This window comes from Pempheris klunzingeri, chromosome 15 (genome assembly GCF_042242105.1).
Source record: "Pempheris klunzingeri isolate RE-2024b chromosome 15, fPemKlu1.hap1, whole genome shotgun sequence".
Lineage (NCBI taxonomy): Eukaryota > Metazoa > Chordata > Actinopteri > Acropomatiformes > Pempheridae > Pempheris > Pempheris klunzingeri.
The window spans coordinates 7250244-7278101 of NC_092026.1; the positions used below are offsets into that span (position 1 = coordinate 7250244).

General features: G+C 42.6%; 3 protein-coding genes across 3 annotated transcripts; 2 read left to right on the forward strand and 1 right to left on the reverse strand.

Annotated features, from left to right (window-relative positions):
* Positions 1-5296: 5296 nt before the first annotated feature.
* vwa5b2 (von Willebrand factor A domain containing 5B2) lies at positions 5297-17147 on the forward strand. Its single transcript, XM_070844696.1, has 22 exons — positions 5297-5395; positions 6736-6947; positions 7302-7517; positions 8326-8551; positions 8690-8847; positions 9163-9294; positions 9385-9509; positions 9600-9776; positions 9887-9997; positions 10632-10834; positions 11832-11946; positions 12392-12577; positions 12661-12877; positions 12986-13323; positions 13452-13689; positions 13780-14121; positions 14217-14354; positions 14637-14765; positions 14843-14893; positions 15281-15392; positions 15729-15852; positions 15944-17147. The coding sequence occupies exons 2-22, from the start codon at positions 6809-6811 to the stop codon at positions 16703-16705; spliced, it is 4239 nt and encodes a 1412-aa protein (XP_070700797.1). The 5' UTR covers positions 5297-5395; positions 6736-6808; the 3' UTR covers positions 16706-17147.
* Positions 17148-17389: 242 nt separating this feature from the next.
* Positions 17390-21820, reverse strand: alg3 (ALG3 alpha-1,3- mannosyltransferase). Its single transcript, XM_070844697.1, has 9 exons — positions 21618-21820; positions 20599-20698; positions 20345-20492; positions 19979-20139; positions 19714-19834; positions 19416-19621; positions 18728-18804; positions 18374-18518; positions 17390-18259 (listed from the first exon to the last, which is right to left on the reverse strand). The coding sequence occupies exons 1-9, from the start codon at positions 21796-21798 to the stop codon at positions 18079-18081; spliced, it is 1320 nt and encodes a 439-aa protein (XP_070700798.1). The 5' UTR covers positions 21799-21820; the 3' UTR covers positions 17390-18078.
* A 1538-nt stretch (positions 21821-23358) lies between these two features.
* mul2 (mitochondrial E3 ubiquitin protein ligase 2) lies at positions 23359-27399 on the forward strand. The gene is made up of 6 exons (XM_070845204.1): positions 23359-23434; positions 24277-24425; positions 25238-25325; positions 25445-25565; positions 25921-26152; positions 26306-27399. The coding sequence occupies exons 2-6, from the start codon at positions 24309-24311 to the stop codon at positions 26819-26821; spliced, it is 1074 nt and encodes a 357-aa protein (XP_070701305.1). The 5' UTR covers positions 23359-23434; positions 24277-24308; the 3' UTR covers positions 26822-27399.
* The last annotated feature ends 459 nt before the right edge of the window (positions 27400-27858 follow it).

A 27858-nucleotide genomic window follows, 5' to 3' on the forward strand; every position in this document is an offset into this window, starting at 1 on the left:
CACGTTTATCTCACTGTTAAGTATCAAATTGCTTAGGAGAATAACTGTTTATGCAAAAAGATCGTGTGAGAAGTGCTCTTGTGTTTGAAACAGCAGTGATTGGACTCGCTGGGCTGCAGAAATTAATGTGAATGCACAATCATCTGTTGAACCGTCTAGAAGAGATTTACTGCGGGGTGCACCGGCTCGTCGCTGGCTGGCTGCTTGAGCAGGTTACATAAAGAAAACACACAACGCTCAGCACAAAATCACACCACAATGAGAACCTTAACAACAATCGTGTTGAATAACACCCAGGTATTGTATTCAGTTATGAAACCATTTCTCCCATTGTCTCAGGCAGAAAACAATTGAAATCTAGGTCAGTGGGGTACGCAAGAGAGAAGAGGTTCCCAACATTTCAGCACAGACAGACACTTGAACCCCTTGACAATAGTCAAGCACAAGCAGCTCGTCTGCACAGGCCTGTATTGGGTCATTGTTAGACATGTTGTTAATTAGATCTATTATGACCTCAACAATCACATTAACTGCCATTAAATGCACATTAACCACCAACTGTTCAATAATGAAATATCCACTTTACCTAAATGGAGTGATAATGATGATGTGGTTGATTGCATTTATGTGGAAACACTGCACTGATTATTACGTTTCCTCATAATAATTAAACTACACAGGCCCTTTGTTTTGTCGTACAATGTTATATTTTAAATAAGTAAGGGTAAAAGCACCTGATAAAAGTCAATCATGAGATAGATTAGATTTTGGAATTGAATTAAACTCCAAAACAATTAAATTTGTAACAGAGATAAGGTTCTGTTTGTGAAAGTTCTTTTATGAACAAAAAAAGAAAGAAAAAAAGAGTCCTCTGTCTCCTAAGCCCAGCCTTAACATGGGGTGAGCCCCCTCCCTGATTGATGCTTTGATGCTCAGTGATACTGGGAGGCTGCATCTTCGACCTCTGAGCTAAGATTGTATGCATGTGAGGGGCAATAACTTGCACTTTATCCCCTGATTCACCATATCCCATGTCGACCTTTTGGTCTCTCAGGCTTTGGTTGGTAGATAATATTGGAGCTACTTTCCATCTGCAGGCGGATGTTCTTTACCTGCAGGGAGGGACATCACGCTGGAATGTATCTCTGAATGTGCTGCACCACCTTTGAGTTGGCCTCTGTGCACTTGCTGGTGGTTAAGACACATACCTCATACCCTTTGCATCTACAGCCACAATGAACAGAAACAGAATGAGACAACCATTTGTTTATCTACAAATGCACTTTATAGCAGGGCTGTACTGCACAGTTATATATAATGTAGAATCATACTTTGTATTGCAACAAACTAAAATTGTAAACTGTTAAAATAAAACATCAAAAACATGCTACAAGCACAGAAAACATTGTCATTTAAGTGGGTAAGAAAAGGTGCTCACCATCATGTGTGAACCTGTGGGTTCCCTCTGATCTGGTCCATCGGAGTATTTGTAAGTCTGGCAGGATAAAGGCAAAGATTTGTAAAGGTGAAAACAATGGAGTAAACGTTTGTAATAAATATAACATATGGTACTGACAAACACTACACATTATAATTATATGTAGTTCTACCAAGTTGGCAATGAAATGTCTTTGAGAGCAGCAGATACAACAGAAAACAGTTGTGATTGTGGTCTAACAGAGGTGCACATTGTTAGCAGAGAGCACATGAAAGTAATTCTATTGCTCTTGGTGTGGCCATTGGCAAAACTACCAGTTCAACATAGCAAAAACCAGTTTGTACCACCAGGTAGCTGACAAGGGAGAAAAAGAAGAAGCTCTTCAAAGGGATCATAGTCCACTGCTGACATGCTACAGCTGACTTGAGAAGACTGACATCTAGTGTCACTATAATGAAACTCCTTTTGATAGACTGGTAGAGTTATCCTCCTCTGAAATAATTGCAATGTTTAGCAATGTTGAACTTAAGCCACATTAGCTAGTTAGCTCTTGAATATATGGATATTTACCAGAATAAAGACGGTGATGGGGTGTGACTGCTTTGCATCTGCTAGTTCAGTAAAGTCTCTATTAGCTCCGTGTACTGGTTAAAGTCAGCTGAATAACGTTATTCGTCACCTACCGTTGGTTGGGGATTATTAATGCTAAGTAGCTAGCTAGTCTTAGTTAGCATTTCTAGCTAATTAACCAGACTAGCATAAATCAGGTCGGCACACCCGGAAACTTTAGCGGCACGTCCCCGTCCCTTACTGACGGAAAACAAACCACACTCAACGTAGATTTAAATGTAAAATAGAGGAACAAAACAACGCCAACAGAGAACCACCTGAATGAAATTACTTTTTAAATGACTTGAGGACATCGTGTCAGGCAAATATACAAGAAACACACAACACAGACACAACAAAAGCTTGGTTTAGAAGCATAAAATCCTAAATCTTTAAACTTTACCGTTATTTTCTTAGTTAACATAAATTGTGTGATAGCTAGCTATAGCAAGGTTTTCCTCCAACAGTTACCCTCTTTAGAAGTAGCAACATTTCACTAACGTTACAGTTCAGATGGATCGTCCGCTGTCGGGCTTCCCGTGAAGGCATCTTGGCGTTTTTGCACACCTGTCACCTGCAGAGCCCCGCCACCTGCCGGGCTGATTCCTCCTGAGATGGAGGAGTTTACACCGCTACAACTCAGAGGCAAAGAGGCCGGCAGAAAGATGCAGGTTCAAGGTGAGCACCGAGACACTGATAATGTTGGCAGCGTGCTGTGTTGAACTTTATTATTTTATAGTTTGTCTGGAGCGAGAGAAAAAAAGTTTGTAGCTTGGCTAGCAGCTAGTTAGCTCCATGTGGCTAGCTGCTGTCCTGAGCTCTCTGTGGACACTGGCACTGAGATGTTTGACTGAAAACTGCTCTGGGTTTCACTTTGTGGATTTCTCAATAGTCTCTTTTAAGTTGTTCAATTATAAAAATAAAATAAAAACTTAATTTCCACTATGTAGTATTTGTAGGGTTCTCAAACTCAGAAAGTTCACCTCCCTAATATTCAAAAACGGTATTCAAGTTGCCCAATTAGCTCTAATCAGATCACAAAATTCAGTGACAATTGAAAGTTTCACAATGTAAAAATTTTGAAAGATTGCGTTCAATTAATTTCACTGAAATGTTTTTTCATAAATTTAGAGAATTTAAACTTCAACATCAAATATTCAGTAGTGATTAAATGTCAACATTTGTTGTACTGTAGCTGATATACAGCATTTCCAATTATTATGGCAAAGAGTTGTCAATCAAACAGTAGCTTATTGATGGTCCCTGAGTCAGCCTCCAGTGGCTGGGGTTCTGTTCTGGGAGGTGAGTTAAGTGTCCTGCTGCCAACACTGGATGAACCTGAGTAAGTAGACACCACTGGGTCCACATTTCATGTCTGTGTCCAATATCTAACTGAAAACTAACTTCACCACAGCGCAGAACCACAGACAATATCAAACTGTCAAAATGTGCTACCTGAGTGTGATTACAGGAGCTTGACACACTTAATTTTGTCAGGTGCTCCACTATTCATAGCCACTAGAGTTTACAAACACTATTTACGATAGTGAAGAATGGGATGAAATCATTAGGATGGAAAATGTTGAGCAGGAGTGTACAGGAAAAGATGATATAAAGGCTGTATTTACTATTTGTGTTCAATTATCAGATAAGATCATAACTCACCATGACACAAATAAATAAAAAAGAGGCCACATGGAGGCAGTATGGGACACAGATTGGAAATAGTGACCAACTTCTCTCACTCTGTCTATCTATCTGTCTGTCTGTCTCTCTCACACAAACACACACACACAGGACACAGGATTTTAGTGATAGACTCATTGTTATCATACAGAATTTAAAATAAGTTTGATTAAGATGTATGTGATTACCTGATTTTGACTTGACTTCAAAAGCGAACAAAGAACGTTGGATGTGTAATATTGTCCAACATATGATACAATAACACGGACATCCATACAAACGGTAGATCTGGTTCCTAGCTCAACTATCAAAGGGGGCATTTCACTATCTGACCTTTGCTGCCCCTGTCTCTCTCTCTCTCTCTCTCTCACACCTGCAAGCACTCTGCCAAATAATGATGGGGGGGAAAAAAAATCAATGAAACAAACATCTTACTGGCTCTTCTAATGTGTCATACAGCACCACTGGAGTAGGCAGGGTTTCTTGTTTCTTGTCTGTCATCTCCTCTGTGTTAACAAACATGGAAGCCACATAGCGTTGATGTTACCTTCATCCCGTGGCTTCCACCTTTAAGTAAACCACACGTTCATGTCTTAATCAGCAAAATAAAGGCAAATTACATAATATAAACTTAATTCACTAAATGTAATATTCCATTAACTCCATTTTCATATTTAGAAGAAAAACTACTTTATTTCTGCTTTGATTGTAAAATAGTAATTCATTACATTTCTGAAGTGTGAATAAATGGATAAAATCAACACGTTACAAAATACTGAGTCATGGTCACCTCACTACTTGCTTTGCACACATATGTTGTCGTTATTTATTGTACTGTTGTTTTTCTTTCCAAGTTTGTAGCTTTGGACCCATTAAAATGGAGAATAGAAGACAAAAAGCTGCTGCCTCTTTGGTCTCACCTACCCACGCCTGCTGCTGCTGCTGCTGCTGTCTGACTGACCTGTTGGGAGAAGCAGAACACATCACCCTCCCTCCTCTCTCTCTGGCCAAGCCATTAGCCATGAATTATGGTGCTGCTACCATCACAGCCAATTGTCTGGATGAAAAGCAGGCTCTGCCTCACTTACCGTTGTGTGTTAGCTTGTGCCTGAACAACAGGTTCAGGATCATAATTCTTGATCAGCTCTGTGGTTCAGGTCAGAGCAGGTAAGCAGATGACATTTCACTTAACGGGAACTGCTGGTTAGTTCAGAGCTGCATGCTGGTGATTGATCACAGCAGTGATATTTGATTTCGTATATACAGAGGATGAATTCAAGGTAGTTACTCCAGATTTTTTTTTTATTGGATGTCTCATAGTAGGTTATTATAGGCGATAATTTTTTGTGCATGTAGATGATATTCATCCCAGATTCTGTTTGAACTTTATTTTTAATATCTCATCCCCAACTATATTTTTCTACTCTGTGAAATTAGTGTTTTTCCTTATAGGGCAACTGGTGGATTTGTGGAGAGAGAGAAAGAGAGGTAGAGAGAGAGAAAGAGAGAGAGAGACAGACAGAGAGGTAGAGAGAGCAGTATCTGTTAACAGGAAAACTCCTACCGTTCTATCACTGGGGAACCTGCAAGCAGTTGTGATAGTGGAGTGATGCAGAGACTGGACACGGAGGCAAATTATCAGACACTGCACTGAACTGTACAGTAAGTGTTCCTACATGATTATTTTGCTTGTTATCTGGAGCTTGTAACTGACATCAGGGGACTGCAGTGTTGTCCAGAGCTAACTCTTGGCCAGCTATGCTACTGCAAACACCCAGCAGAGTAATAAAGCCTCACAGAGGATATGCAGAATTTTCACCCTGCAAGATTTGGCTATGTTGTTAATGCTTTATTTTTTAGATAACAGATGCTAGAGCAACTTGCCATTCATCAACATGTGCAACTAAATGTTGTGATATTTTTGGAAATATCTGTGTTTGAGTTTCAGTCAACTTTACGAGGTTAGTATGTGCATGTGTATGGTTTACATCAATCATTCTCTACCACATGTTGATATACTGTAATTAAAACCACACACGCATATAAACACAACCAACTCATGATGTGTAAAGAAGCTATTATCCTTTTTTCCCCTCACTGATAAAGGTGAACAGGCAGTCTGTCAGGCTTATTCATCAGGTTTGCCACAGATCTGAGTGTCAGCAGTCTACTGAGGGGTGCTATGTTGTACTTTTCCTTTTGTTTGTATTCTGACAGCATCAGTTTGCCCCACTTTAACAAACCAGGCATTTATTTGCCTGTTATGAGCTAGGAGCACGGTAGCCAGATGGAGGCTGTTGATCTTGTTAGAAAGGTAGATGTGAAGAGACCATTACCTGGACCACAGCAAACACACACACACGCGCACGGTAGTGCACGTGTAGTGCACGTGTGTGTGCGCACGCAAACACACATGCATAAATACACACACAGTTTTGCTCAGTCTACCATTCACTAAGCTGTAATCTGCACAGTGGTCTCTGCACCTGCTGCACTTAAAGTTATTAAGCAATCAGTCATGAAGAATTATTGTGTACAGCTTGGGTTACTTGAATGGAAACTCTGGAGGAAATTGGGATTAAATGTAATCTACCATTTCTTACCATCCAGCTCCTTCCAGTTAGCCAAGAGTGCTGCTAAGTAAGAGTGAGACAGTAGCCCGTGGGGATTTGCATACAGGTTGGCCCCTGATTGCATATGTTAGGCACGATGCATAGTGTAGTAAGTGCTGACCTGCAATGTTAATGATTGACCAAGCCGTACACTCAAACGATCACAGTTGGTTGCTAAGAGTCTGAGGAGAGCAGATAGCTTAGTTACATGTCCAAAAGCTGATGTGCACGTATACATAAAAATGTTGCATTTCATTGCTTTTAATAGATGCTTTTAATCAATGCAGAAAAAATCCAGCCTGATTTGCTAAGATTTCTATGATTGTGCTGTGAATGGAAAATGAGAGAACTAAAATGCACACTCACATATTCCTCTTCCTGTCTGTTTAGACCATTACTCTGGCTTGTGTACGTGCATTCTCATGCAACCAGCACAATAGAGGCTTGTTGCTGCCCTGAAAAGATGGTGGGACTGAGAAACTGCTCGACATGGGAACCATTGCTACTCAAAGCCTCCTGCATCAAGTCCTGTGCCAACGGCTGCTCCCTGGGCGTCACTGCACACCTTACGTATGCTAATGCTGACTTAGAGTCTGTAGAAGGTGAGTGGTGGGATGATACACATTTAGAACAAGTCATAATTCTGCCAACCGTAGTCTGAACTGTATTTTCACTCCATATGTCAACAGTGTCTGCATCAAATAACCAAATTTCAGTATTTCTAGCAGTCTGATATATGAAATACAGACTGAACTAAGACTAATGAAGATACATTTGTGAGTTCATGCTACAAAGTTTGGAGAGCAGTCACAGCTGTCACAGTTATCCTGAAAATCTGAATATGGCTTTTTATTTACAATAAACTCTAAGTATATTGGGGACAACTCAATATCTTCTTAATTGAAGCAAAAGCCTGAAATTATTGTATTGCGTGTCGAACATTTTCGATTATCCAGGCGTGTTCGTGTACCCCCTCGGTGAAAAGGAGGTTGTGGTGGGCTTTGAGGCTGTGATTGCGGGCCGGTTGGTAGGGGTCCAGATCCAGAGCCGAGGGAAGCTGAAGGACTGCTGTTTGGATTGCTGTCCCGGATCTGATCTTGAAGGCCACTGTGGGAACGGCCGGGAGTGGGGCTGCTGTGGGAGCTCCAGCCTGGACATGCAATGCACCAATGGTGAGGAGGGAGGACGGAGGAATGCTGCGAAGGGGGAAAATATGATGTTGTGGAGTCTATGTAGTGATCTAATGTGACTTCATAAGCTTCAACAAATAAAATATTAGACTGGTTAGATGTTGAGCATTCACATTACCCTTGCTTTCAGGGCTACAGTTTTTCCTTAAATAATCTACAATTAAAAATGCCATTGGGCAGAAATCCATCTAATTTATTTATGGATATCACCAGCAGACACTAGTCATTGTTCTACAAACACTTTAGCTTATTTGAAATGCCCATATTAGAGGACACAATTAGCTGTTCACTCAGAAAATAAAAGCTGGTAGGACTTCATGATGAGATGGAAATTATCATTTGTACTATAACGTAGTACAACAGCCAATGATGTAAACCACTGGCTGAATTTTTGCAGACTCTTGTCTACTGCTGTAATGGTCTGGTTTCTGCATGAGTACAAATATAGCTACAGCAAGTCCCTTCTCTGTCCTGTTTTAGCCTCTCTCAGGATGGAAAGGACAGACATGGGAGGCAAAGGATTTGGCTGCCTGCCTAATGGTGAAATAGCATTCACTTAGTACATGCGTATATCAACTTGAGGAGCATAGTATTTTATTGGGAACTGAGGTATCTTGTACATGGAATAAATTCTTACTATAAAAAATATCAGGGTTTTTTTTTGCTAGATGGAGGCTATGTTTTTTTAGTTTTAGATGAGAAAAGATTCAGGTTGTTTAATTTTCCATACAGTCCCTTATGTTTTTGATTAATTGTTTTATGATGTGTTACTGCTGTATTTCTGCTTTAGGACATCTCATCCTGGACGAAGACCTTGAAAGAACCACCTTCATCGTGGGCACAGGCGTCATTGGTCCCATGGATATAGTTTCTGTTGTCATAAGCACCACACTAGAACTGCCCACATTAGAAAATGGAGCTATCCGCATCGTCTACCCCACATTGCTTACCCCTATCGTCACTGGCCAGATGACGCCAAGCAAGAGTGAAAATGGGGGGAAATCTGAAGAAACTGGGTATTTATGTCTCAACTAACTGTGGCAACACTATTTGACTTAACATTATACATTTTAAGATAAATCAGAATTAAAAAAGACATTGACATAACTCTATATTGTTCCCCAAAAATACTCCTACATTCATCTCCTCCTCAGACCAACCAGCTGTTTTGGTGCCACCTCAGGAAAACAGGACCGGGCCCTAGATTCTGAGCAGCAGTGTGCCCATGCCATCTTCACCAGTCCAGCTGCCAACCTGGCACCCTATGAACTCAACTTCCAGCTGCTGGTCAGAGGGGCTTGCCTCCTGGCCGGTATTGTGTTCCCAATCAAATATCTTTGATTGCGTGGTTCTTGTGGAATAGTGGGCAATCTCATTAGAAAATGAAACTAATGGGTTTACAGAGGGCACCTGAATCCAATTTGAAGGGAACTGGACGACTTCATCTGCACTCCACTTGTGTTGCTGTAGAAATAGAAAAAGCACACTTTTTTTTACTACGTAATATGCATGACTGGTACTCATATACATCTTAAATATGAAATAAGGCATCGTTAGTTATCAAAAACCAGATTAAAACCTATGAAACTTTTATTTACTTCCTTTATTTGTTTTATTTTATTTGTAGGCCTGGAGAGCCCCACTCACGCTCTGAGGGCAGACGCAGATCCCAGCGCCCAAAGTGCCTCTGCAACCTACATCACCCTGGCACAGGAGCATCCATATGACAGGCACATAGAGATTATTCTGCACCTCAGTGGTGAGCAACTGAAAACTGTCCCTTTTACTTTTGTTGTCAGGTTCTCTGTGTTTTTTAAATGTGATTTCAAGTGACAAACCTGTTCCTCAGAACCCCATAGTCCATTGGTCATATTAGAGAGAGGCAGGCTCTCATTCAGCCAGTACGAACAGCAGATCTGTTCCCGCCGTGACTTCATTCGCTGCACTCGCAAAGATTCAGAGCCTGAGCGGAAGGTTGGTAGTTACTCACACTGCTTCACTACCTCACTTTATCTACCTGTGATATCTCACACGTGTCCCAACCCATGCTCCCTGCCTCTATAGCTGGAGTTTGTGAGGAAGCGATACCACAAGGACATTTTGAGCAGCCCCGTCTTGATGCTCAACTTCTGTCCTGACTTGTTGTGTGAACCTCTGGAGCTGCACAAAGCCACCAGAGAACTGCTGTTCCTTATCGATCGCAGCGGCAGCATGAGTGGCACCAACACCCACCGTGTAAAAGTAAGTCACTGGCAGGCTATAAACATACAAATGAACCAGAGCCTAATTTTTAGATTTAGGTGTGTACATTGATCTGCCCTGTTCTCCTGTTTCTGTCCTTGTTTCTGCAGGAAGCCATGGTGGTGGCTTTGAAGAGTCTCCCCTCTGGCACCATGCTCAACATTGTGGGCTTCGGCACCACCATCAAGCCTCTGTTCACCTCCAGCAAGCTCTGCACAGATGTTAGCTTTACACACTGACCTCGCTCACAAGAGATAATTATCTCAATCTGTCTCGTTCGTTGGGTTTTCAGTAGTTACATGTGAATTCTTTTCATTGAAAGAAATCACTCGGATCATTTGGATCATATTTCCTGGAAGCAGATGTTTTTCAACCATGTAGGACTATCTGTTCTATTTCGTCTTCTCTCTAATCCAGCAATAGATCAGTTGCCTTAGTAGCAGAGTATCGGGTTTTATCCAGACTAGGGGCCACAAGGACAAACAGTCTCTGCACATATTCCTCACCATATGGTGACCTTTCATGCATTTTCACTAAGGCAGGAGAATCCTTCCATCTCCTCTCCTGTCAGATATGTTTGTCCACGGTGTGATCTGAGGTAGTTTTAAAGCAGGTGCTAATGTGTGTATGTTTGCTCTCTCTTTATTAGAGACGCACTGATTCAATTCTTCGCTACCCGCACAGGGTAATTAAGGAATCTGATATCAAACAGTGAATTTATCTTGACAACATAGGTGATGTTTGCATATGCGACGTCACGCAGCTGAACAGGTGTTGTTTGATGCTTGTTTCTCCCACCTTCACTGTAGACATGATAGCATTGCTCGTGTTACTTTTCGTTGCATCTGCGTACAGATCACTCTACTGCAGGCCTATGAGTATGTCCAGAGGATGAGAGCTGACATGAGAGGCACCAACCTGCTGGGGGCGCTGTCCTGGGTGTACCAACAGCCTATGCAGCGCTCATATCCCCGCCAAGTCTTCATCATCACAGATGGATGCATCAGCAATGTGGCTAAAGTGCTGGAGCTGGTTCGCAGAAACGCATGCGCTGGCAGGTACTCGGCTAAAACTAAACTACTGATTAGTTATTTGACCCATGACATCATGTGTGAGGAATGGTACAGAGAGGTATCAGGTGAATCTCCAATATGGGGCAAAAATGCAGGAGTTACCTGTATGTTAAGTCAAACAGCTAGTTAACAAACATTTATGCTATGGCTGCCATGTGATAGGACATTAAATCACTGTGGGTGACAAGGAATCAGAGACGAATGGGGTGAAGTGAGTGCAGGCAGATTGAGGTGATAAATATGACATGCAGTGGGGGAGTACAGAAAAGGAAGGGACGCAAGCAAAGGGTGATCTTGAACAAGTGAGACCAAAGCACGGTGAAAGAAAGAAAAGGCTGAGGTATTTTTCAGCCCCGCCCAGTAATCCCGTTAAGTGCTTTCCTCTGCAGTAAGAGACACGCCCCTCTGGTTTTCCCCAGACCCTTCAGCAATGCACAATAACTCCATTTATCTCTCATTAGTATTCTCCTGTTGGAGTGACTTTCTCCACTGTATTTTGGCTGTTGTTTCATTATTCTCAGTACATCTCAATTGACTCAGTCTAACTACAATCTGTATCCATAGTCCTAAAATAAATGGTTTATTGTCTTATTTTTTATATCATTTGGTTTTCAGTTTCCTTATTCAGGTTGTGTTAACAGTATCTTGACAACCAGACAGACTTCTTGGTGGCAATTATTCTGTTCCCTGCTCTTTCCAAACTCTCTATTAGCCAAATGGCTTGTGATCCCTCCAAATTTTCCTCTTTCTGGAGACACATGGGTGCCTCTGTATGCCATTATGGTTTCAAAAATAGATACTTGCATAAGTCTGAGTTGTTACAAAAGGTTGGCTCTTGATTCATTCAGACAGTCAAACCAAGTGACACATTGTTTGTGTGGTGCAGGCAGTTCAGAGGCTCACCTAATAATTGTGGTATCGTACTTTAATTTTGTCAGGGGGTGTGATAACAAGTGTTGTGCATACTGCATCACCTCTGCAGATGCTTTGGCCTGGGCCTTGGTCACAGAGCCTGCAGGAGACTCCTGCAGGGCGTTGCCAAACTGACAGGAGGGACTACAGAGTTCCTGGATGATGAGGAGAGAATCCAGCCGAAGGTCAGCAGCACTGCAGCACTGCCACCTATTGGACAAAATATAGATTGCAGGACAATGATAAGTATAATCTTACCCTGTGAGAAAAATAAACACAGCTTTTGCACTTCACATTTACCTTTCAGCATATTACAAGCCATTAGCATTTTTGTCTCTTTTTCTACCCCATCAATCATTTCAGGAGCCACAGATTTATCCTGTCAATCTTTTAGAGGGGATCCACTGGGCTGAAGGACTAGTTAAAACTAGTTCTACCTTGACAAGTTTCAGCAGTAAAATACTACACCACTACTATAGAACACATTGATGAATCAATATTAACTATAATAATACTTCTTTACTGTCACTTAAGTAAGATTCTGAATGCATGACTTAAATGGAGTAATAATAAATCAATAAATAGTAAAACCTTTAATTTAGAAATATTGTGACCTGTCCCTCTCCTCAGTTGATAAAGTCCCTGAAAAAGGCCTTTGAACCAGTGCTGACTGACGTGAGGATTGACTGGTACCTGCCAGAAAACATGGAGGCTTTTCTTTCACCCAGTGAAATCCCTCCGCTCTACCCTGGGAACCGTGTGATTGGATATTGCACTCTCTACGATATGACAAATTTCAAAGCAAAAAAAACAGAGGTACATTGCTTCTTTCTTTGAAACTGTGCCTTTGCATCATGTCTGCATAGCAACACGGATATCTAATCTGTCTTATTTTATAGTCTCAAGGACGGGGCTATAAAGGTGTACATCGTGGCTCCACAGGTTCAGTTTTTGGCCAGTCAAATGATGAGCTCTCACCTCCTCCTGCCTCCGAGTTAATGCCAGTGGTGCCATGTGCAGATGGCACCGACTTGGAGGAGGCACTGAGGGAGATTTCCAGAGAAATCTCCTCTGAGTTCTCCTGTGCCAGAGATACTGACCCTGGCACCAGCCCAGGTTTGTCACTCACCAGTGGATCTTGCTGTGAATACCCAGTAGATGTAAATGCAAAAGACTGGTCACCTCATGCCATAGTGACTAACTTTTACCTTTTATCCGCTCCAGGTGTGGAGCTGGACTGGTCCAGTGACGTGAGGCTGAGGATCCAGGAGAGCTCTTATATCCAGGAGCAGTATGTCCTTACTCGCTGCTCCCTTAGTAGTGAGCGGAGTCTACAAACACAGTCCCACTCGCACATACACGCCTCATCCAACTCCGACTCTGCAGGCGGAGTCTTTCTGCCTGATCCTCACTCCTCTGGCTCAGTGCTGGATACAGGTTCTCTACCCCAAGGCCTTGAAAAAATGCCCCCTCCAGAACAGAGATCATCCTTGTCTCGCTGGGCTGACTCTGCATGGCAACAAAACCTATCAGTGGAAACCCCAGAGAACAGGGCAGACAAGGTCAGATTAATTGTAATAGATTCACCCTAAAACAGTTGTCTGTATTCCTCCAGGTTACTGGCAATGAAATGAAATATCAGTCTAACCAGCTTGTTGAACCCGCTTCATTTCCCCTCTTTTGCGTGCAGTATGGCCGTCTGGATGGAGGCGAAGAGTCTCGTAGGAGATATAAAGCACTGGCCCGTTCAACCATGGCAGCACGGAGTTTCTCGTCCCCCCAGGGTGAGCTGGAGATGCATCGCCTTAGGAGAGCTCTGGAGAGGGTCTCCTTCGACCAAACTCTGGGAGGGAGGTTGGATGAAAGCGATGGGGAGACGAAGCCCCCATCAAGAGGGACACTCTCCCGCAGAAGCCTCACTGACTCCAGTAAGATATAGTACTAAAAAAAACAGGGTTATCCTTCCTATTCAGCTTCTAAAACATTTTTGTCTGTCTCTCTCTCCCTCGGACCCTCAGATGGACTCCTGTTCCCCGCCTCTCCTCTTGACTGGGACAGCTTCACAGATCCAGAGTACCTCTTTACCGCTGTCCCACCTGAGGATCCCCCACCAGGCCAGTGCCGCTCGCTCATTCACGGCCTGCTGAGCGGCCGACCTGTGTCCTGGGAGGCCACTGTGGACCTGGGGCACCTCTGGACCCCTGAGAGCAAGGAGACAGCAGGGGTTGAGGGATGTGGAGGAGGAGAAGAAGAAGGAAGAGGAGAGGAACCCTGGGAGGAGATGATTCACCAACTGACAGCTCGCTCAGTTATAAGAGATTTTGAGAAACTGGCCGAGAAGGAGAGTGATATTGGACAGGGTGAGGCTTAAGTACTTGAAATGTTTATGTCGCTGATCAACTGACAGCTATCTTAAGTGAAACAGTGAAACTGTCTCCCCCTTACTGTTTCTTAGGTTCAGCCAAGCGATACCGAACGAAGGCTATCCAGACCAGTAAGCATTGTAACATCGTCTGCATGTACACAGCCTTCACAACCACTGATAACAACCCCAACAAAGGCTTGCCAGACAGCATGGACGGCCAAAACACAGGTGTGGCTCACTGCCAGCTCACACATGAAGTTTAGTGTACTTGTCAAGAGTTCTATCCAGCCTGTGAATGTAACTGTATAATTTCAGACAAAGTCATTGTTATAAACGTGGGGAGGCGGAGTTTGAAAGATGTTTGCATTCAATATGAAGCGACGGTCGATTCAAAGATTCTATCATGAAGTTGCATAATTGAAAATATAAAATGTAGTGTTTTGTTATATGGCTCATAGTTGTGGATGTGTGTGTGTGTGTGTGTGTGTGTGTGTGTGTGTGTGTGTGTAGGGATGCATTTGGGGAACAGGCGGAGTTCCCAGTCCGGCAGTCGCAGACAGAGGACTTATTCTGTGGGTTTGGGCAGACGGCGCACCAGTAGAGACAGTGAAGAAATCGAGGACACCTGGAACTCTACAGGTAGACAGAACGAGTTATATCATAAGCCATTTGTGTTGTTAAGACTGTAGGCCATCAACAATCTTTGTATCCCTCAGACAGAGATGACACTCCTGCCTCACCCTGTAGCCTTACATCCTGGGACTCTAGTAAGTATCGCTGTCGTCTCGATCAGTGAAAACATTGTAATGTCAGTGTAGTCTCAAGGTTAGAGGCGTCTGACCAGAAATTCAGTTCAGTACTCGAGGTAAGTCTGTATGGAGGGAGAAAAGGCAGAGCTGCTCTCCCCTGACTTGAGTATACACATCAGCAACCCCTGAGGTAGCTCTTAAAGGATCATTTCACCCAATGTACAAGGAAAAATTTCCTCCTCCCCACTTTCTTTGGCAGAAAGCAGTTCCACCGAAAATGGTCCACAGCAAGATAAAAACTGTAAATGGTGAACTGAGCGTTTTAACACAGCCGAGGACCATCGCTTAATCACTGTGCTGATGAAACAATACTGTTTAATGTTTTGTCCCACGCTGCTGTCTCAGGCATAGGGGGCAGTGCACACTCTGCTACAGCCCCAGCGATAGCAGGCGCCTCATGCACTCGGTCACAGCGATCCATAGAGAGCAAGTCAATGGAGAGCTTTTTTAGCACCAGGTAAGACTTTCACATTTAATTCTAACTGCTGTTAATGTGGCCTAAACACTAGAAAGGGGATCAGCAACGAAAGGAGAGAAACTTTAAAGAGTATTTGATTGCAGTGCCAAATAGCAGCATTTGTACATGTCCATCAATTAGTTATTATTATTAGTTATAATATATGATGCTGATCCTCTTTGTTAAAGCACTCTGTTTGGCATGCTATGTTTGCATTTTTCTCTGTCAATGCTCAAGTTACTTCGGAGAGTAAGCCTCTTTCTGTGAGGGGTATATTATGTCTACCTTCAAATTCGTGGATATTCAATTGTCAAAAATCCTTTTTATATATTACAGATTTCCTCTGGGCAGACTCAGATCCTCTATTTCATCAGGAAAGCAGGTTCCTCTTAAGTCTCACTGTCTGTCTGCAGAGACTGAGAAGCAACCTGAAACTGATGCCCCAGACTACCTGCCCCTGGTGAGCTCCACAGGCACTTGTAATATATAGTTTCCTACACACAAGTGTGCAAACACATTTATTCATTTGTGTCTATATGGTGTCGTATCAGGTGCGTCTGCAGCTGGCATCAGGAGCTTTTCTTCTGACAGAGATCTACTCTGACTGTGTCCAGATCCCCTTGGACCGCCTAAAGAGGGCCTCCCCCTACAGCCTCCACCGTCGCAGTCTCAGCCCACCCTTCCGCTGCACGTCTCCCAGTGCTCCATCTTTATCCACCTCTACCAAACCTGCGGGTCCTCCCACTAGTCACCATGTCACCTTTTCTCCTTCTTCCTGCTCCCTCGCCAAACCAACTGCTCCTCCTTTCCACCACACTCCAGACGACACTCCCCTGATGCTGGAACCAAGGCTTCGCCGAAGACACCTGTCTGACCGAGACCCTGTCACCTCACCCCCTGACCTCCCCAGCTCTGAGGAGGGCTCCTTGGAGCTGTCCGTTGGTCCCTCTCAGAGCCAGAACCACGGCCAGGCAGATAGTGGTCGTGGATCAGAGACGGATGTGTGTGAAGGCTCTTCGGGAGAGCCAGCTGACCTCCAGGGGGGCAGCCAGTTGGCTGTAGAGGACCTGGAGGGCTCGAGCTGGGCCACAGCTGTAGCTCTTGCATGGCTTGAGCACCGCTGTGCCGGCTACTTCATGGAGTGGGAGCTGGTGGCAGCAAAAGCAGACTTCTGGCTGCGCTGCCAGGAGCTGCCTGAGGGAGTGGACCTGGCAGGGCTGAAAGGAGCTGCCAGACAGCTGTTCCTGCTTCTGCGCCACTGGGACGAGAACATCAAGCTGAACATGCTGTGCTATAACCCCAATAATATGTGAGACAATGATCTCTGAGGAAACTGACCCAGCTCTGATTACCACACACACTTGTTACCAATGATGACTCCTAAGAAGCAACTCCTTTACATGGAAAAGTGAATCCTGTATTTATCTGCAGGATATACTAATTCCAGAACCCAGTGCCAAGTTCATTCTTATATTAATATTAAACATTTTAGTGATTTAAGACTTTATATTTATGTGACAAGAATACCCTTTACTTGACATAGACCAAGTGGCCTTTTATTACAAATATGCTTTATGAAATCACAAGAATGCCTTGACCATCTGAATGGGCTTTTTGTAGTTTAATGTAGTCAGTATAGTGTATTATTTTACCAAATGTATAATCAGTCAGTCAGTGTTGAATGAGAATGAATTTGATTATCAGGGTGATTATTTGATAAACTACTGAATTATCACTTTAAATAATGAACTCATTGTTGGGGAAAATAAAGAAAATTGAATTTAGCCATTTGTTGTGATGTGACAAAAACCTACATGCAAGAAGAGAAAAAAAAACACAGCTTTGAAGTTAAAGTGGCATCTGTGTTTACTATGAAATGTCACTTTTGCTGCCTCAGTCTACTGCAAATGTTTTCACATTAAAGCTACTTATGTGCTTATAAATGTAGTGAGCCTCTCAACACAAGATGAATCCCTTATACAACAAATCAGACTCGATTGTCTCCAGCTTAGTTTTACACATTTGTATACAGTTACATGACTACTGGAACACTTTTTTGGACTTGTACCGGAGAATACTGCAACTACTGTGGCACATGGAAATGCTGCTGACACAATTTATTTAAAGCTTTGTGTGCTAAGTTCAAAGTCTGTATCATAGTGATATTCTTCAATATACTGGCTTATTAACAGGGTGTAAAAGATTTATGCACCAGTAAATAAGCTTTTCATAATATCAAACAATGAAAAATGATTAGGCTGCCTGACATAAGAGTAGCAGAGTGTACTTTTAACATAAGTAGAAATGTAGCATATGTAACAAATTCTTTCCAAACAGCATAACATTCATAATTTCTTCCTAGGCCTGTGCTCCACACTTCCTATTATTTAGCTGAAAATGAAACCTGAGAATCCATATTTCCTACCTCTTCATCTCTTCAACGGGAAGCCATTTTATTATGTAGGTGTCTGTCTGCAGACTGCACCCACGTGTTAGCTTCCTTCGTTTTTAGCAGTGAGCTGAGATGAGAAGCATCAAATGGCTCCTTGTATCCACTTATAAACAGTCTACCCCAGTAACCCCCCTCCGCACCGGTGTCATGAGGATCAAAAGAGAGGAGGACGATGGAGGCTGTTCGACAGCTGATTAGACTAAATACGATGTCCAGTCCGATCAGGCTGTGGGCTCACTGGCGTTTCTCCTTGATGGTTGAATTTTCTTGTGTTTCTGCTGGTGCTGAAGGCAGAGGCGGCGCCAGCCACAGACAGAGGAGGATGATGAAGTGACAGACGTGGAGGGCGGCTGAGCTGCTGTTAGTAGAGGGATAGGTGTTCCAGGAAAGCTCGATCAGACCCAGGATCAGGACCCTGGACAAAAAAATAACACAGCATTAATGTGATTGAGTGTTAGGAAATGTGCCATGCTGTAGGTTTGAAATGAATCTAAAACGGAGCTTGTGGTTTAGTTATGTAGACTCTCACCTGAGAAGGTGCGCCAGCTTTTTGACTCCTCCACTCCAGAGCAGGTAAGGCAGCGTGTGGAAGTACCACACGTAGAACTGGTAGTGCAACGACCGACTAAAGCACATGCCAATGAAGTTCGAGGTGAACAGAATCAGCACAATCTGTGATCATCTGTTAAGGTTTAACAAAAATCCAGTGGACACGTGGAACGCCACTCATTTACACACTGACCAATATCATGCAGGCATATTCAGCCAATTCTATCTGGCACTTAGCAGTGGAAGTAACAGTGTTGCTGACAACACCAAGGTGTCCTTTAAGGAACCGTACGATCTCTGAATAGGGGTAAATTCAAATGGAACAGAAGGATATGATCGACAGTGTTTTTCTGAGGAGGGTTCTTCCTCTTGCTTGGCTCTTTGAGGAGTTCAAAGATGCTTTCTCCTGGCCTGATGAGACAGAGAAAATAGTTCTTTTTCAGATAGAAAGTTTGTAATTTCACTACGACTAAAATGTAAGCAATATAGTACACACATAACACTTTACTGGCTTCATCCACTGAGAGAGTGCCCTGAGATAGTGACAGCAATTTATAAAAATGGCATTACTGCTTGACAACCAATGACTAAATCTGACTCTGAGATTAAGTCTACTTACATGAAATTCCAAAATACAGCGACATATCTATATACCTTAGGGGTTTCAGCAGAATACAGAGACATGTCGATATATTACATGTTAAAATAAAAGTCACATCCTCCAAGGACTTCTCTGCTGTTGAGATCTCTTAGTGTTTCTTTATGACAGCTTGTACATTGTCTGCAGCCATAATGACAACCATAGGAGTCAAGATAGTGGCGGGCAGTCTTGTTTTATTCATACAGTCCTCACACTTCATCTAAATAGCCGAAAGCCCTGCGTCAGGGTCCATGAGATCAACCACTGACTGAGCCAAACGCCTGTGGTGTTATGGAACAAAACACGAACACAATTTTAAGCCCTTATATACTCCAGCTCATCTCCAACCAGGATGCCTTGGCACAGCCCAAGTCAGACTCACCTCTTCCAACGGCGGAGAGCAAAGAGCAGCAGGGTGAGCAGGTGGGAAGCCAGCAGGAGTAAGTGGAAGTACCGATTCAAAAAGAGCCATTCTGGCAGGAAGCGCCAGTTGACTGTCCACTTAAACATAAACTGACGGCCAAGATCAAAGGCCCGGCTCACATAACCGATGGGATTCTCAAGGAGGAAAGGCAGACCCAACAGGATCTGCAACATCAAGACCGAATCATTTAGAGATGATATGTGGCAACACTAAACAACATTAATACCTGCGTTTTATGTTATAGGGAATATTTTACCTGTATGCCCGCACATAGAGAAAGTTTTGGGATTGTCCTGATTAGACCAAACTCAGACAGGAGGAGGAAAAGTAGTCCGGGAGCAAAAAGCAGCACATTCATTTTCACAGACACTGCTAAACTGTCAGAAAGAGAGGAAGATTGAGTTGTAATTTCATCATGTCACACATGGCAAAAAAAAATAAAATAAAAAAATAACATGGTATAAATAAACAGAAACATATGACACAGGAAGCTACCGTGCTGTTAAAGAGTCCACACTTGCCTGTAAAGGCCACAGCCCAGAAACCAGTGTCCATCCATGAAGAGGTTAACAGCTGCAAACAGCAGCATCATGGCCACCGGATCATTAAAGAGACGCAGCACAAAGATGGAGTGGATCCGATATGAAGCGCAGCACACAAAGAAGAACACATAAGGAGGAACCTGGAAGAATTTAAAAATTAAAAATAAAAACAATGATGTCAACAAAGAGAAATGAGACTATATATGTAGTACAGTACATTGTACAGAACATTCAAGTGCAAACATGTCCTAAAATGTACAGAAGACTAGTGTTCCAATGGCTTCATGAGATGAGTATTAGTAACTAAACACCCCACTGGTGACGTATTACAGCTCATCTTCTGACCTTCTTAGTGCGGTGGTATATCCTGAAGACAAGCAGCAGTGTGATGAGGTAGAAAACAGCAAAAATGTACTGGCCCAGGTGGATGTTCACCCCGTGGCTGGTGATGTAGTAGAGAGCTGTGAAGATGTAGACAAAGCCAGCCGGGTACCTGCAGCGACAAGGTGCTAATTTATCCTGCGTTCCTGCACTGAACACAAGATCCACCTACAGGACGGAGAGACCTACATCACTAAAAACCTTTAAAAAAAACTCACACCAGGGGGCCGGTGTCTCCTTGAAGCTGGGTGTAGTCGTAGGTGCCATTGATGACTCCCTCCACTTCATCCATGTAGGCCTTCCAGTCAATCTCAGTGTCTGCAGTAAAGAGCATAAAGCAGTGATCATGACCAGTAAGGGACCTCAGTCAGTACTGTTGTTATTTCTGTTACCAACATTATCATTTCTTTCCTACCAATTACAATTAGAACTCCTTTGTCTATACATTTTTTAAATTGCGACAAATGTACATCGCAACAATCTGGATCCAAATAGTGTTCTGAAAATAAAGATAACGCAAGCAAAACCCAAAATTTTCAGCTTTAAGTATGAAATTTTTAAAAAAAAAACGCTATTTGCATTTGTGCGGTACATAATTGATTAAAACTAAACTCAACTATCATTTGCTTTTGTCTCTCAATCTTCTGTTATTCCGGTAACTGTTGCAGCACGACAAGACACAAGAAAACGAATTAGTGTTGCAAGGGTGAGTATTTTATTCCGTTAGTCCGTTTACAGAGTCGACAACTATTTAGACAAACATAAATATTTAGTCAGTTATCAAACATTCACTGGCTCCAGCTTCACTGCTGTGAATATTTGCTGTTTTTGTATGATTTATAACATTGCAAATTAGGTTTTGGCTGTTGATGGGACTCTGACGCTAATTATTGCAGCCGTACGTAGACAACTACCCAGAGAACATTAATGCCTGATAATATATAGGTTACGTTATCAGTTAGTAGTTACTATCGTACTAACTTTACAGTATTGGTATCAGAAATTATATTTTTAGCTGCGTGGAGTTTCGAGGCTAACAACTGTTGAAAATAATGAATGTCATTTAACACTAGAACAAGACACACGACTGTACGTGGCCATGCAAGGGCAGCAAATTCCCTCTGACAGGTGGCGGTGTGAGTTACTAGTCGTGCTAAGGCTAGCTACTTAGCATCCAGACACGTTCACAGATATGACAAAACACCATAGCATGCTAACTAGCCGCGCAGCTACTTACATGCTACTTTTTGTATGACCCACACATTGATTCCGATCTCCAGAAACCACAAAACTGAAACGACAAGCAGCGTGTATTCCGTCTTGAACAGGACCAAATGCTTGTCCTGCCACAGTGTTTGAAGTTTCCCCCACAGCGGGGAAGGGGGACCGGGGGACTTTCTCCGCACACCTCCTGCCATCTCCGTGGTGTACCGACGTGGAGGGAGGCCACAGCGGACATGCGCTCTGATCTGTCGTCACGTGACACAACATTCATTTGACAGATCAGACCGGCACATCCGGGAACTTCGGTTTACGACACGTCCCGGCACTTTCCGGGAGAAAACAAACGACAGTGAAGTAAAACAGTGGTACAAAACAAGGTTAATAGAAAACCACCTGAATAAACTTACTTTATAAATGCGTAAAAAACAGCAAATATACATCCACTACTTGACATAGAAAGCACGACATACATGAAAAAGATTAATTTGATCCACTTTCACATTTCCTCAGTCTCCAGCATCGGGCTGGTGTATTGAGGACTGGCTCTGAATAAGTTGCTGCATGAAACTTAGCAAACAAGCTTTTAGCTCGCGACTATTCATTAGACAACAACAGAAGTCAGTGGGAGTGTCGATACTCTCTTTCAAAGGCGCTGGCTTGAAGGAATACAAAAGACTAGTTTTCAGCTAAACTTTGTACTCAATGCTGCTCTCTGATTTACCAAAAGAAAGAAGCACTTTGTGTAACTTCTTTCCTTTGGCCAATCAGAAAGCCCCTTTTGGAAAGCTTCTTTTTTCCAGCCAATGGGAATGCTTCTTTCTTCTGACCAATCAGACTGGTTCTTTCTCTCAGCCAATCAGAGAGCTTATTTCTTTCGACCAATCAGAGAGTGTCCTTCTTTCGGCCAATCAGAGAGTGTCCTTCTTTCGGCCAATCAGAGAGTGTCCTTCTTTCGGCCAATCAGATAGCTTCTATCTTTCGGCTAATCAGAATGATTCTTTCTTTCAGCCAATCAGAATGGTTCTTTCTTTTGGCAATCAGAGAGGATCTTTCTTTTGGCCAATCAGAGAGCTTCTTTCTTTCGGCTAATCAGAATGTTTCTTTCTTTCGGCCAATCAGGAGCCTCTTTCTTTCTTTTAATTAAAACTCTTGAGACAATTGAAAGTTTCACCGTCTTTATTTACAAAACATACATGGAAATTAACTTCAAATGCTGTGGGCTTATGGTAAGCCAAAAATAACCGTTTGCTAGGATGGATACACATAGTGACTTATTCAGAGCCCGATCCTCTGGGAAAAGGCGATAAATATGACGTTATTGAGAGATATTATATTGTCTTACATGCTTACTGCCCAGAGTAATCACAGTCTGCTTAGCAGGCAGGAGCCGAGCGGCGTCTCCCCTCCACGTTCAACTGTTTTAACCAGTTCATCTTCTGATACGGTTTCACTGGTACTTTCACTTGATACGTGTAGCGTTAAATCACGTTAGGCTTCATACGTGTATTTTTAACCGATCTCGGTGTATCAAAGGAGCCAACCTGCTGTTTTCAGGACAGGACAGGGGAACAAACCAGAGATCATCGGTGTGGGATTAAATCTTGGTGCAGCCAACTTCACAGCATCTCTTTATCATAGCGTTTTGAATCTGAATTAGCTTGTTTAAGCGAGGATGCTGTTGCCTTCTGTGTGGGACAAGGGACTGTTTTACCTTTTAAGAAGCTACTACTCTAGATGACGCATTTCCGGTTTGAGGTTGCTCTTCGTCACGTGACACAAACGATACCTTATCCGGATATGTCAACCTGAGAGATTTCTTTTCTCCGGCAGGTAAAGAAAACAGATTTATTGTTAATGGTACTTGATAGTTAAGACATATGTACTCTTCTTAATGACCTGTGATTGCAATCATGTTTAGCGAACGACAGGTAGTAAAAAACAACATTTAGAGGTCACTCTAGGTTCCCCTGCTACCCTAGCAACTGTAGCTGGCTAGCAGCTAACGCAAGCTAACCAATATTTTAAAGAAAATAATTTCAATTAACACGCTCAGAGTGCAGAAAATGGGCTTTCATCATGTTATTACATCTCGCAATGGCACTATTAAGAAAGACTGTTTCGCTGACTTTAAGATAAGACTGCTGCTTTGCAAGGGATTCAAATACTAACAACGCTAAAAACAAGCTAGCTAAAGTTTGAGTGTTTCTGGTGTTTCTGTCATGAAGAGCAACCTTTGTCTCTCTGGCCCTTGTGTCTTACTTTTACCGTCACATTTGGGGTTTGTTTTTGGAGTTTTATCTGTATTTGAGCCACAGAGCGTAACACCCGATTTTTCGATTGATAAACGATCACTTTCCTTAGGCTGTTCATTTCTAGCTTTATTCGAAACATTATTCATATTGTGTACATCTTGCATTGTCTGGCTATTGCAAAATAATGTAATGCAAATTGTATGGCAGGGGAATCAATGTATTAGCAGGCAGCTGTATCATATGTTACTGTATTATTCATTCTACTTCAACCTCAGATCAATCAACACTTAATGCTCCACACTCTGTAAATACAACAAAGTATGTCACAGTAAAGTCACGATTTGTCTTGCACCTGTGGATTTATAGTGAAACAAGACCGTTTAATATATTTACCTTCCTGCATATCATATGTTTGTGCAGTTCTGCTCCTGGGGCAGTGACAGGAGACCCAGATGGATGGATTTCCTTTGAAGATTTCGGAGGCAGTGTGTCTTGGGTCCAGCCTTGCTCTCACAGGCATCTGCTACTATCTCTACAAGAAGAGTCGGACAACACTAGATAAACTTGATGTCAGTTGCTGATCATGTTTTACGTTTTTTTTGTTGGCCACTCCTTAGTAAGAAGAAAGATAAGTTGTGAAACCACATAAACAATCTTCACCTTTCACATACTGCGTTAAATCCTTTTTAGGTAGATCGACGCTCTGATAATGCCTCTGACTTGAGGCCAAACTTCTTGGCCAGTTGTTTCCAACCTATTAGGCTTGTGAGTGAAGCAGTGTCTACTTGCTACCCCTCCTCACAAGTTGCATAGAGTACGTTTTGTTTTATTTTTTTTTAGAGAACTAAAGAAGTAGACTATGCAATGACTGAGAAGAAAAGAAACAAGAATTGGAAACAGCCAAAAATACTGTGCAGAATTTTTCTTTCACATCCTCAAGATTTGGAACCAGTGCAACACGAGAGATTTTTGCCATTCACTGTTCAATTTTGTAAAATCTGAAATCTATCTACTGTGTAGGGTATGATTTACAGCGAGTTGGTCATTATTGCAAAACAAACGCCTTCAGGATGATTCAAGACCCCTCGGCTTCGCATCCTGCATCGCCCTGTTGGGGTTTGCAATAATGCCCACTGCACATTTGTCGCTTATTAAATAGTTTCATACTAAAGAAATGAATAGTTTGAGACAAAATACTGACTTAAAAACAATTTTATTGATTTAAAAAAGATTTTATGGCTTCCGCTATCAGAACGGCATCCATAGTAACAGTCTGTTATACAGAAATAACAGACCATAGAATGCTGTGATTGGCATTGGATTGATTCTGTGATCAGAATCGAGTATTCACCAACGCTATGTCTGTGTCTTGTGTTGTCAGGATGCTCCACACTTCACCACAGATGGAAAACTTAAAGACATTTTGAAAGTTACTCCAGGAGCATGTCTACAGTACGCTGTAATCGAAGGTAATTCGGGTCTCACTGTTTCTAAGACAGACAACAGCTGATTGTATATTCTTTCCACTGAAAAATAGGTACATAATCCTTGCGTCTTATTCCCTATTATGTGTATATATGTACTGTAGGTGCTGTGCAACCTGTGGGCGAGCCTCTGAGGAGTCATTTCCAAAAAGAAATTGTTGGAGTGATGCAGAAATTCATGTTGAGAGAACACAGGCTGGTGTGGAACGGCCTTTCACGCACTTGGTGAGACCGCTGATAATAGTTTATAATCTTTTTTGGCATCTTTTTCATTTAGTGGGCAGTTTAGAGGCAGACAGGAAACAAGGAAAGAAAGAGAATAGAGGGAGGAAAAGCATCACTGCACTCGCTGTGGAAAAAGCATGTTGTCACTGATAAGCCAGATTTTTAGACTAGGTGATATTACTCTTTAGCCATCTGGATATCAGGACACCCTATATGATATATATTGAAAACAAATCTGATTCCTGCCTGTCTAACTTCAGGTATTCATGATAGATGAGGCATCATTAGGAAGATAGTGGAACTTCTGTCTACCAGATGAATATCTGTCTATTTGTCCTTCCTCTGCCTGCTGCAGGACGGACAGTGAACGACTCCTGCACCAAAGAGTGAATGCTGTGCCCTTTGTGTTAGTGGGATCAGATGAGACTGCAGTCAAAGTCCTGTGCCCTCTGCAGGCCTCTGGAGAGCACATGGAGATCACCCACGAGAAGTTCCACCAGGTCAATTACGGCTTGGGTGACATCGTGGGACAGTACCTCAGTGGGGAGAAGCTTAAAGGGCAACTGGAGACCGAGGAAATGCTCAAAGTCAGTTGTTAGATCACATACAAATATTGCTAACTTCTGTAACTCAATAATGAATTTGTATTTATTTGACAAAGCTTTTTTTTTTGGTCACCATGAGGGCAAATAAAACAATCTCAGTGATACATTTCACAAATATTCTTGTCTTTTTTGCAGGTGGGCACAACTCTTACAGGTGTAGGTGAGTTAATACTGGACACAGATGGCACCCTGAATCTTCGACCCCCTTCTAATGGTTCTGGGTACTTTCTGAGCATAACGGGCTTTGACACACTGCGAGGAGAGCAAGAAAGCATGGCTGTTTGGTGGAAGGTGCTGGCCATTGTGTCTGCTATGGCAGGAGCAGCGGTCCTCCTCTGGGTCGGGCGGCGTTACTACCTCCAGCTAAAAGTCCGGTGGGAGCGGGAGCAGGAGAGAAGGGAATTTGAAAGACTGCAGGCGGAAGCCCCGAGAAGCCGTGCTGCAGTGATGGGCCCCGAGGCCCCTCAACACGGGGTGGAGGAACACATAGAGAACGCCTGTGTGATTTGCCTCAGTCAGCCACGTGACTGTATTCTGTTGGACTGTGGACATGTGTGCTGCTGCCACAGATGCTACCAGGCTCTTCCACACCGCAGATGTCCCATATGCAGACAGGACATCAGCAGAGTGGTGCCGCTCTACCACGTCTGAGGCACCTGTGCGACCATATGACCTCAGTGGAACTTCACTACCATACAAACTGCTCCAGCTTTACAACTCAAAGGTCTAAAGTGCTGCACTCACACCTAAAAAGGGCAAAAGGTAATAATTTATTACTGTAAAGAAAGACATAAAGGACATACTTTGTGTACCAATAAAATGTGAATCAGAAGGATATTGTGCAAACGCTTTGTCCATGACAGAATATCAGTGACTTTTATTTGTAATTGTACATGGAAAATTAAGTAATTGGAAAAAGGGGTGTACATTTATGCAACTGAGATGTTTATTTTCCTACATGTTTGGTCTGTGCCTTATACTGATAATTTATGTAGCTGCTGCTGTCTTAGAGTGATTATGTGTATCTGATTAATTGAAGTCTGATCATCAGCAACTAAGCTTTTGTTTCAACCACTTTCATGCACATTTGAGTTACTGGAAGTTACTGAAACAAAGTACGTTTAGTGCCAAGCTATAGTGTTAAGGTGTACTCAGCGCACTGCAGGCTGGTGAGAGTGTCTAAAATGTTGCTTTGTTGACAGAGACGGAATAAAGCATCACTCTTTGAATCACGTGTACTTTGCTTGCTGTCAGTATCACCATGGATACACGGTGCTTAATGGCTCATCCACTTTTCAAATTTGTTTTAGAAATGGAGCGGTAATAAAAAAGTCTGGGTATACAGAGCGGTGTGAGGCTAACATGTAATGCTGCATTATGCTGATTATGTCTGTATGTACAGATCGTATATGATTCGGTGTCTGAATGAGCCACAGACATGTGAGCAGCTGCTGCATCAAATAGCTTCTCTTAAACATTAGGAAAGTAGTTCATGTCTGAATAGATACACGTGTTTCACAGGACTCTCAAGATGATATCAATTCATGATGTTTTTTATTTATTTATTTTATTTTTCCATGGGAACAAAAGCTTGTTGAGAACACCTGGTGTCTGAAAAGACTTTGGCGTGGTGAGTCACCAAGCTTACTATTTCTGTCATCTCTAACAAGCAGTGAGAAGATGTGGAG

What these genes read in the sequence shown, in the direction of transcription:
- alg3 (XM_070844697.1), bottom strand. Translation starts at nt 21,798, where the DNA reads ATGGCAGGAGGTGTGCGGAGAAAGTCCCCCGGTCCCCCTTCCCCGCTG. An exon ending in CTGGGCTGTGGCCTTTACAG is followed by an intron (nt 19,835 to 19,978) that starts GCAAGTGTGGAC and finishes TCTTTCTGACAG; the next exon opens with TTTAGCAGTGTCTGTGAAAA. An exon ending in GCTCTCCGCCGTTGGAAGAG is followed by an intron (nt 18,805 to 19,415) that starts GTGAGTCTGACT and finishes CTGTCTCATCAG; the next exon opens with GCCAGGAGAAAGCATCTTTG.
- vwa5b2 (XM_070844696.1), top strand. Translation starts at nt 6,809, where the DNA reads ATGGTGGGACTGAGAAACTGCTCGACATGGGAACCATTGCTACTCAAA. An exon ending in TGACTTAGAGTCTGTAGAAG is followed by an intron (nt 6,948 to 7,301) that starts GTGAGTGGTGGG and finishes TCGATTATCCAG; the next exon opens with GCGTGTTCGTGTACCCCCTC. An exon ending in GATTATTCTGCACCTCAGTG is followed by an intron (nt 9,295 to 9,384) that starts GTGAGCAACTGA and finishes CCTGTTCCTCAG; the next exon opens with AACCCCATAGTCCATTGGTC.
- mul2 (XM_070845204.1), top strand. Translation starts at nt 24,309, where the DNA reads ATGGATGGATTTCCTTTGAAGATTTCGGAGGCAGTGTGTCTTGGGTCC. An exon ending in ACAGTACGCTGTAATCGAAG is followed by an intron (nt 25,326 to 25,444) that starts GTAATTCGGGTC and finishes TATGTACTGTAG; the next exon opens with GTGCTGTGCAACCTGTGGGC. An exon ending in AACGGCCTTTCACGCACTTG is followed by an intron (nt 25,566 to 25,920) that starts GTGAGACCGCTG and finishes TGCCTGCTGCAG; the next exon opens with GACGGACAGTGAACGACTCC.